At 37.7% G+C, this 10,718-nt stretch overlaps 1 protein-coding gene across 1 annotated transcript; it reads right to left on the reverse strand.

Annotated features, from left to right (window-relative positions):
- Window positions 1–3,103: 3,103 nt before the first annotated feature.
- LOC136210930 (protein CANDIDATE G-PROTEIN COUPLED RECEPTOR 7) lies at window positions 3,104–4,818 on the reverse strand. Its single transcript, XM_066002400.1, has one exon. It carries the CDS (start codon window positions 4,683–4,685, stop codon window positions 3,381–3,383), a length of 1,305 nt encoding a protein of 434 aa, XP_065858472.1. The 5' UTR covers window positions 4,686–4,818; the 3' UTR covers window positions 3,104–3,380.
- Between the last annotated feature and the right edge of the window lie 5,900 nt (window positions 4,819–10,718).

Genomic DNA, 10,718 nt, shown 5'->3' on the forward strand with positions numbered 1-10,718 from the left:
CCAACCACCCTACCACCAAAAAGATCACATGATCATGCCATTTCTCTCAAAAATTCCAGAGACCCTGTTAATGTGAGACCCTACAGATACTCCCATTACCAAAAAAACGAAATTGAGCGATTAGTTAAGGAGATGCTAACTAATGGTGTCATCCAACCCAGCCACAGTCCTTATGCCTCACCGGTTTTGTTAGTGAAGAAAAAAGAGAGCACCTGGCGGTTTTGTGTAGACCACAGGGAACTCAATAAGGCAACTATCAAAAATAAATTTCCTATACCAATTATATACGAATTGATTGATGAGTTAAAAGGAGCTAGAATCTTTTCTAAGATTGATCTAAGGGCTGGGTACTTTCAAATTAGGATGAAACAAGAGGATATCCAAAAAACTGCCTTTTGCACTCACATTAGTGTGTTTTGAAGTAGGTTTAAACGGTTTTATTTATAAACATTTGTTGTTTCCTGCTTTGGAGGAAACAACAATCAGTTTTGTGCTTTTATTTAGTGGCATAAATTGATATTTAATTGGTTGTAGAACACATTTAAATATGTTTTCTCATTATGTTCTAACACTTGTTTTCCTAGAGTACTTCTGATTTTGTATTGGTGTTTTTCTGGGTTGTTTGATGTAACTTTGATAGGTTTGGAGTTTCGACTTAGAATTTCAAGAGAGAGATTTAGAGCACTAGGAAAGAAAAATTAGCATTTGGTTAATCTGTTTTTCTCTCAAGTAGCAGAGGGCCTCTCGGCTGGTCGGTGATAAACCTAGGGTTATGTTCAAGAAGGGGACTAGTATAACACCCTTAGCATGGAGCCTTTTCGGGAATTTTTCCCGACTCTGCCGAGCAATAATGGTGCAAGCCTATCCGATTGCGACCAACTATCGATTTTAGGCATTACCAAAATAGCTCTACTCATTTCAAATGAGTGGTTCTTAGATTATGCAACGAGATGCGAAGTTTCATTCACAAAAAGGATGATTTCTTTTATCTTTACTCTTGCATGTGCCAGCAGAATGTGCTGTAAATTAAGCATCGATGAGACATGAAACATGTATGGAGGCATTCATAACTCTTGATTTAGAGACTTTAAGTTCCTCGAATTTGTGTGGAGGAGGGTATTATGAATCCCCTATACGTGTTTCATGTCTTATTGATACTTAATTTACAGCACATTCTGCTGGCATATGGAAGAGTAAAGATAAAAGAAATCATGTTTTTGTGAATGAAACTTCGCATCATGTTGCACAATCTAAAAACTAATGCGTAGAGCCATTTTGGTAATGCCTAAAATCGACAGTTGTTAGATCAGTTGGTCGCAATCTGCTCGACAAAAGCGGGGGAAAATTTCCGAAGGTACCGAAAAAAAAATCCATTCTAAGGGTGTTATAGTAGCCCCCTTCTTGAACATAACCTTAGGTTTATCACCGACGAGCCAAGAGGCCCTCCGCTGCTCGAGAGAAAAACAGATTGACCAAGTGCTAATTTTTCTTTCCTAGTGCTCTACATCTCTTTCTCTTGAAATTCTAAGTCAAAACTACAAACCTATCAAAGTTGCCTTGCATCAAACAACCCAGAAAAACCCCAGTACAAAATCAAAAGTACTCTAGAGTAACATGGGTTAGAACATAATCAGAAAACATATTTAAATGTGTTCTACAACCAATTAAATATCAATTTACGCCACCAAATAAAAGCACACAAGACTGATTGTTGTTTCCTTCAAAGCAGGAAACGACTAATGTTTATATACCTCATAAACCTAACCAAACACAATGCTTCTACAGTTTAGAGCAAAACAGCTAAAACCTACTCCAAAAAGCAAAAACAAACACACTAATATATCGAGCCAAAAAAGGTTAAGCACAGTCCATAAATATGCTTTCACGACTTCATACTGGATTCCTGGTTCGTTGAAATTTTAATCCTTTTCGGAACTGTTAGATTAGAGAACCCAATATGTGATTTACCAAAAACATCTGGGCAAAACATCAGAGGTGTGAATACGTTGCAATATGCACATGCATCATATGACAAAGATTTCAGAATTCATAGCCTTCAGCCAGCATCTCAACAGTCCAAGCAACACAACCAGCACTCATTTAAACTCTAAACTTATGTATTAAACAGCTAATCACATGAAACTCAATGATGCAAAGTAATTTAAGCTTACTTCTACCTAGTGATTATTTTTCCTATCCAAAAATGCGCATTTCATCTCAACTATAACCGATGTTTAACATGACCATGATACAAGAATACGGATCAAAATTTATGTATACTAAGTTAAGAAATAAGAATTTCAATTCTTCGCGGTGAGCTTAACAACTAGAGGGCCTTAAAGCAAACTACCAAACTAAAACTAAGCAGAAAAAACTTACGGAAAGAAATTTATTATGATCTGCACCATCGGTTGAGAAAGGATCGGGTGAGTCATGAAATAATTAGGACAAAAGTAGGGGTCACATCTATTGAGAATAAAATGAGAGAAAACCGACTAAGGTGGTTTGGCCATGTGAGACGTAGAGCGCTTGATGCGCCGGTTAGGAGAACCGAAGAGTGGCAAAGGGATGTAGTGGTGAGGGGTAGGGGAAGACCTAAGCAAACTTGGAGGAGGGTGATCGAGAGTGATATGAGTTTACTGGGAATTGAGAAAAATATGGTAGTGGATAGGACGGAGTGGAGGGAGCGAATTTGTGTCGCTGACACGACTTGATTTCACGGTTTTATATGATGGTTCATGTTAGCCGACCCCGAATCATTTCGGGACTAAGGCTTTGTTGTTGTTGTTGTTGTTGTTGCACCATCGGTTGCATAATGAAACATTCGGACAGGAGTAAACTAACCCATGAATGACATCATAATTTTAATAGAAGTATGAACCATTAAAGAAGGAATTTCAAAAGATAGAATCATCTTATGTATCAAAGCCATTTCATGATCACAGAACTTGATAGTCACACAAACTTTCTGCATGGAAACCAGATATTTTTAAATATTCAGTCCGACTCAAAGCCGATGCAAATAAGAGAACTTAGTTGATTAACAGACTCTGCTAATCAAAACAATATTACTAAGTAACCAGTACAAAGAGAAGCCAATTGCTAAAGCAATAGTCGAAAAAGACTTAATTTGGAAACTTGTATTCTACCCAATATAAAAGTATCATAGACACAAAGGGAATTTATGAACCTATACTAAGTTCAAAAACATTTGGTATCAAGAAACGAAAATAAAGGTAACTTACAATGAACAGTCACATACACCCTTCTGGACATTCAAAATGATAAAGAGACCTGATAATCAAAGCAATGATCAGGTTTCTACCTCAATTGTCACAATTTCCTTGCAAGCAATATTCTTCAATCTCTATCTAAACAGCTTATAGTTCAAATTCATCTTCCAATTTCAATTGCTCTGCTGCAGCCTCTTCTTCCTCATCATCAACTACAAAATAAGGATTATGTGCCTCTGGTTTGAATTTATAACCAGTAAACACATAAAACGCTAATGTAGCCAGCTCTGCAGCCACAACACTGGTCCACAAATATCTATATGAAGTAATTGTCTCCAATGCGTAAACGACCACTCTGGTGAAATAGATATAGCATATCACGACGACATAATACTGCCTAAATAGAGTCAATTTCATCAAATTCACAGCTGCTTTCCCGTCCGTTCTAGCAGCCTCACGCAAGTTCTTAATCGACCAAACAATGGGGAACAAAACCGCACAGCAGCAAATAACATCAACCAGTAAAAAGATTTGCTTCCAGGTGATCCAATCCTGGCCATATGGTCCAGTTTCATCTATGACAACCTGAGCTATATTTGCCACAACTTGAAGTGGAATCACAATGATCAAAACCTTCTTCTCCTTATCCTGCAAGTATGGCTTCAAAAACGACCATCCAGTTCCAATCAACACAATCAAGGTAAACAAAGTGATACCTTTCAAAAAGCTAAATATATAAAACAACACATCCCATCCATGAGCTGTACCAGTCTTCTTAATATAAGACTTATCCTCTGCTTCACATAATAGATTCATAGTCTTTAAAACAACCACCGCCAACATGAAGAAATGAATTCCGTAAACTGTTAAGCGTTTCTTGTACAAAACATGAATCCACAACCCGACGAGAATAACATAAATGATCGAGAACAAGAAATAAACCCTAGGGAGAATAGTCTTTCCTGCAGAAAGATAATCACGCTTTCCTCCCTTCTCTAGATTATACATCGCAGAATGAATATCCATAGATACCTTCACCGAGCTCAAACAATTGGCGAAAACAAGAGTGAACTGATCAGCGTCGGTTTCAGAGTAGACAACGGAGAAGTTGGACTGACCTTTTTGGAGCTTATTGAAGGTGTAAACGTGCTTGATGAGATCGGACTGGAGAGCGCAGGAGATATCACCATCCTCGAGCTGCTGGAGTACGTGGAGCCAAGAGTCTCGGGTACAGAGGAAGAATCCGATCCGTGAGAGGTCGAGATCCGGATTGTTATTAGAGAGGTGGATTTTAGAGACGGTGAGTTCAAGTAGACCTTTAGGGGTGAAACCGAACTCGTCGAAGGGGATAATCGGTCGGTCATCGTTACGGATATCGGAGAATCGGATCTCAGCCAAACAGATAGAGAAGAAAAGAGAGGCGAAGATGGGGAAGAGAAAGAAGCGAGCCATGGGTGTGAGGGACGGAGAGAAAGAATTCTCAGATCTGAGAGGTTCCTTCCTTTCTCCTTATGCCTTGTTTGTTTTGTCGGTTAAAACAATATAAGATGTTAACACCATACCAAATTCACTATTCAGCAATATTGGAGACGACGAAGGAAAAAAAAAAACAATATTTTGAAATTTCTTTTTTTCTTTTTATAATCATATTTTGAAATTTCTAAACTAAATATGAATTAGTCAAATTATAAATGAAATTTCTAAAATATATTATTTTACGCACTTTAAATTTCTAATACAATAATTCCATAAAAAAAAATTCTAATACAATAATTACTTTATAAAAACAAAATAAATATAGTCTAAATCCAATAATATTTTCATCTAAAAAATAATTATAATATATTTGACTCGTTTGTTACTATTATTATATATAATCTTGTTAAATATATAAATGATAAAATATAACTATTACTTAATTTTTTTTAATATTTACCAATAATAGCTTTTATAATTATAAATAAAAGTTTAAATTAAATTTTCAGGCTACAATAGGTAGGGAATGGGTTAGAAAATAGATTTTGGATTTAATTTTGTTTTACTTATTTGTTTTCTAGGAAAGCATGTAGACAAATTTATTGTTGAAATATGGGGTAAATTACACCCATGGCCACTAAACACTATCCATTTTCACATTATAGCCACTCAACTTCATTTCTTCCCAGTATGGCCACTCAACTTTACACTTTTTAACATGAGTGGCCACTCAATTTTAACTAACTTCTCAAAATGACCTTTAACGATCGTTAACGAGCTCAAAATGAAAATATTCAAGAATTAAAGTTGTTCAGAACGACATTTACTATGAAACTATATTTTTTATTTTCGAAAATCACATTTTTTGGAGCTTTCTCTCTCTAAAAATTCACTTTATCTCTCCTAACCAAACAATACCTAAATGACCTCAAAACGAATTTTTTCAAGAATTAAAGTTCTTTAGAATATCATTAATGCTTTGAATTTTTTATTTTTAGCCGTCAATGGTCATTTTGAGACGTTAAGTGGCCACCGGTGTTAAAAAATGTGAAGTTCAATGGCCATACCGGGAAGAAATGAAGTTCAGTGGCCATAATGTGAAAATGAGTAAAGTTCAATGGCCATGGATGTAATTTACCCTTGAAATATGGCTGAGATAACGAAGACCGGATTGGAAATTGAGAAGAAGGTGCGGGTTTGCCTCTTTCCTCTTTCTTTACATGACACTATTTTCTTTATTTTTCTAATCAATTATAACGAAAATCAATGTTTTTTATATATATTTTTACAAACTACAATAAATTATAAATTGATAATTAAATATTAGTATGCCTGTAGCAGATGCAGCGGCCATGTGGAAACATTGTGCCATGCTTTGAGGGATTGCCCGAATAGTAGAAAGGTTTGAGAAGGGGTCCTTCCTCACCACATCCTTCCTTCCTTTATGGGGTTCTCTGATATTGACTGGTTCTCTGAAGGCGTTAATGGGAATTTGTTGGCCAGTATGGAGCACGGGACTATTCTCTTCGCTATTATTTGTCACCAAATGTGGAAATGGAGGAATGAAGAGTTATTTGCTGAGAAGACTGTCTTTATTCCTGACCTCCAGTTTTACTTCTCGAAAAAACTCTCTGTTATTACAAAGAGTTTTGAAGGAGAGCCCCTGGTTCACCCCTCCCCGGTTAAAGAGGTCCAGTTAGTTGGTTGGAGGAAGCCCAGGGAAGGGGTTGTCAAGTTGAATACGGATGGCTCCTGCCTTAGTAATGGCAGAATTGCTGCTGGTGGAGTTCTTCGGGATGCTGGTGGCGCCTGGCTGGCTGGGTTTACCCATAACTTAGGTACGGGCTCCTCCTTTACTGCAGAGCTCTGGGGGATCTTGTCTGGCATTAAACTCGCCATTCGCATGGGTGTTAAAAGACTTTCGGTGGAGTCTGACAATTTGGAGGCTATCAACAGGATTTCGGATAGACAGGCTGTTTGTCTTAAGAGTCAGAATCTCATTAAAGCCATCTTGAGGCTTCGTCCTGCCTTCGATTCTCTTACCTTCTCCCATATTTATAGGGAGCAAAACCGCGTGGCGGATCGCTTGGCAGCTGCTGGGCATGTGGGGATGTTAGGTGTTTCTACCCTTTCCGTTCCTCCTTCTTTTCTGTTACCTTCTCTTCTTGAGGATAGGATTGGGGTCAGTCTTCCTAGACTGATCCCGGGTTAGGTTTTTGTTTGTTTGTTTTTTTTTCTTCCCTTCTTACCAAAAAAAAAAAGTATATGAAACTAAACATTTATTTTTTTTTTTAAATTTGCGCACAATGCGCTTACATTAAAGAAGAAAGCAAAATCTCCACCAGATCCAGATGTGATTCGAACCCATGACCTCCAAAGGCATAGGTAAGCTCTCAACCACTAAACTAAGAGCTTCACCACAAAAACTAAACATTTATTATTATATGTTGTTTAACAATAATTAAAATGTATTTACTCATACCAATACTCGAGATTATATGAATCAAATTACATATTTACACTAAAAATAAATGTGTTATTTACTACATTACGGTATGGAAGTCCGCCTGAAAGATGCTTTTAACCCTCAAGTCATAAGTGGATTCTAACAAGCAATTATAACAACCTAAACTAGCTTTTTTGTAATATTATTTTTAGTGATTTTGGCTACTCAAATAATAATGCATACACAACTTGAGAACTGTTAAAAAAGATAGGCTTAAAGCATTATTGGCTCCGTGCCTTATTTTTATTGATGTTTTGCCATGTGACTTATTATTTGATAAGATTTGTCTCTGTCTCTTCACCTGTCAAAATTACTGAAATCTCAACCAATGTGATGATAAGTTAACAATTTCTTAAAATTGTTCAACTTGATATGATTTTTGATACAATGGATAATAACATGTGGCAATACATAAAAAAATAATCGACATGTAGACAGATATATGTGAAGTAAGTAATTTATTAAAAATAAAAGAAAATAACTTTAATATGTCTAACAAAAACTCGATCTTTAACATACCTAACAAAAACTCGATCTGTAAATTATTAACGGGACTGTTAATAGTATTTCTTTTTAATTTTTAATCTAATTTTAGAAAAAAGAAATTGCTTAAGATTAACTATATTGAAAAGAAATTAATATAATTAAAGATTAATTGAAAAGAAATTCATGTACTTAAGACTAATTATCCTTAAGACATATGCAATATGTTTTAAGCAAAACGTAAATACCATGTATTCTGTGGAGTTAATTGACCACTTGAAATATATTTTAAAAAAAGTAACCATAAAATCTAAATTCCAAATATAGGTAAAGGCTATGCCTACTTTGTTTTTTACAAAGTAAGCATTACTTTGTGTGTTTTCACCATTGGATTAATTTTATACTCCATCATCCAATGGTGAAAACGCATCAAGTAAGAGCATCTCCAACAGACTCTTAGTGCACTCTCTAAAAATAATATAAATAATTGACTCTTAGTCATTTAAGAGTGACTAAGATATTTCATCTCCAACAACACTCTTTATATTCACTCCTTATTTATTATTTTATTATTAAAAGTATTAACTGTTGTTATATTTACCAATAGTGTAAGGAGAGAGACTCCTCAATGATAAATTATTAATAAAAAATGACTTAAGAGGCATTAAGAGGTGGAGAGAGGCTCTCTATTAATAGAGAGGATGAAGAGGCTCTTAGTAATTTAAGGAGCCACTAAGAGGCTGTTGGAGATGATTTTTCATCCCCCCTTCTCAAATTTTAACTTAAGAGCCAATTTAAGAGGCTGTTGGAGATGCTCTAATGGTACTTTGTCAAAAACAAAGTAACCATAGAAGGCACCTACATATATATCTTTAAAATTGTATAATATCTTGACTATGTTTATAGAGTTTATATGATACAGATTGAAAGCGATAAATGAAGGTTTTAATCGTAAACCAACAAAGAGGTTCTTCTCTAGCTAAACTAGAAGGAGTGAATCCCAATAAACAAGGTATAAACCTTAGATGTTCTCAAAGAGAATGATTTTGATTGATTAAAAGTTCTTTCATCTTTACAAAATGGGGGTTTAAATACATCCCCTAATGATAACAAAAGACAAGGACTACCCCTACTAGGGTTACAATAAGGTTATCAACAAAAGGGTAAAATAGGTGATACGCCCCGACAATCAGTACAAAGGTACATGTACAGAGTGTCAGGGTTGTTGGTGAATTCCTTCGGGAGGAAGTAAACCTGGAGATCCGCCCAGGAGTAGGTTGAGGATCCTCCCCTGGTCAGATGTTGATACGCCTCCTTGTGTACTCCTAGATCCGCCCCGCTCGTATGTCCTTGGGATCCGCCCTCCTATGTACATCCTCCGTGGATGTGATGTCTGAGGATCCGCCAAGACGCGCATGATCAGTGATCCCAGTTAGGATGTCCGCATCATTCTCTCCTTCTTTAAAAGATCTCGGCACTGATTTTTCCTTGTTGAACTCCAAAGGACCATCCGGCTTCCACGGGCTAAGGTCACGGATGTTGAACGCTGGTGAGATTTTACCAAGCCAATTCGGCAATGCTATATGATAGGCATTGGCATTAACCTTCTTGGTGACCTTATATGGCCCGTATTTCCTAGGCCGAAGCTTGCTGCTTGAGGCGTTGGCGAGTCTTTCTTTGCCCAAATATACCATAACCTCATCCCCAACTTCAAACTGTAGGTCCCTGCGGTGCTCATCCGCCTTAGCCTTTAATTTCTGATTTCTCTCCTCAAGGGTCTCTCTCACTTCTTGGTGCATCTGTACATAATCCTTGGTCAGCTGGTTGGCAGTTACGTTTCCTTTAGGAAGATGGGCTATATCGAGGACGTGATTCGGGGTCTTCGTGTATACTACCTTAAATGGGGATCTCCCGGTTCCCGAATGTACAGAGCCATTGTAGGCGAACTCAGCTTGGGCTAAAACCACATCCCACATCCTGGGCTTATCATTACATTTGCTGCGCAGTAAGTTTCCCAAAGTTCTATTGACCACCTCTGTCTGTCCGTCTGTTTGAGGGTGGGCGGTGGTACTAAACTTCAGGGACGTATCAAACAGAGCCCACAACGTCTGCCAGAAGTGACTGAGGAACTTCGTATCACGATCCGAGACAATGCTCTTAGGTACGCCATGTAGCCTCACAATCTCTTTGAAGAATAGCTTAGCAGTCGCTGAGGCATCATTAGTCTTGCGACATAGTATGAAGTGGGCCAACTTTGAAAACCGATCAACCACGACAAAAATGGAATCCATGCCTCTCTGAGTTCTAGGTAACCCTAGGACAAAATCCATGGACAGATCCTCCCATATGGTTTCTGGTATAGGCAAGGGTAGCTGCAAGCCAGCATTTGTAGTGCGTCCCTTGGCGGTCTGGCAAATATAGCATCGTTCTACTAAGTAGGCAACATCTCTCCTCATCTTAGGCCAGAAATAACGGGAACTCACTGCTTCATATGTCTTGTCTCGCCCAAAATTCCCTCCCAGGGATCCGCCATGTAAATCACGAATAACCTTCTCGCGGATGGAAGTGCAGGGTAAGCAAAGTTGGTTGCCCCTCATGAGATACTCATCCATCAGATGATACGCCCCATCCCCATGCTGGTGCTGACACTTTTCCCAGATACTGCCAAAATCAAGATCCGCCAAGTATTCTCATCGGATGTGTTCAAAACAATCGGTCTCCAGGTTTACTGTCTTGATTAGTGACACCCTTCAACTCAAGGCGTCCGCCACCTTGTTCTATTTTCTAGCCTTATGGATAAGCTTATAGGGGAACTTATCTATGAAGGCGGACCATCGGGCATGCATGGAGCTTCGAAGTTGCTTCTGACTTCCCATGTACTTGAGAGCTTGATGGTCAGTGTAGAGGATGAATTATTTCCCCACCAAGTAATGCTCCCACACTTTCAACGCCCTTACTACAGCATAAAATTCTTGATCATACGTTGCCCACTTTTTCCGTGCCTCACAGAGCTTCTCACT

The sequence above is a fragment of the Euphorbia lathyris genome, chromosome 1 (assembly GCF_963576675.1).
Source record: "Euphorbia lathyris chromosome 1, ddEupLath1.1, whole genome shotgun sequence".
Lineage (NCBI taxonomy): Eukaryota > Viridiplantae > Streptophyta > Magnoliopsida > Malpighiales > Euphorbiaceae > Euphorbia > Euphorbia lathyris.

What these genes read in the sequence shown, in the direction of transcription:
- LOC136210930 (XM_066002400.1), bottom strand. Translation starts at nt 4,685, where the DNA reads ATGGCTCGCTTCTTTCTCTTCCCCATCTTCGCCTCTCTTTTCTTCTCT.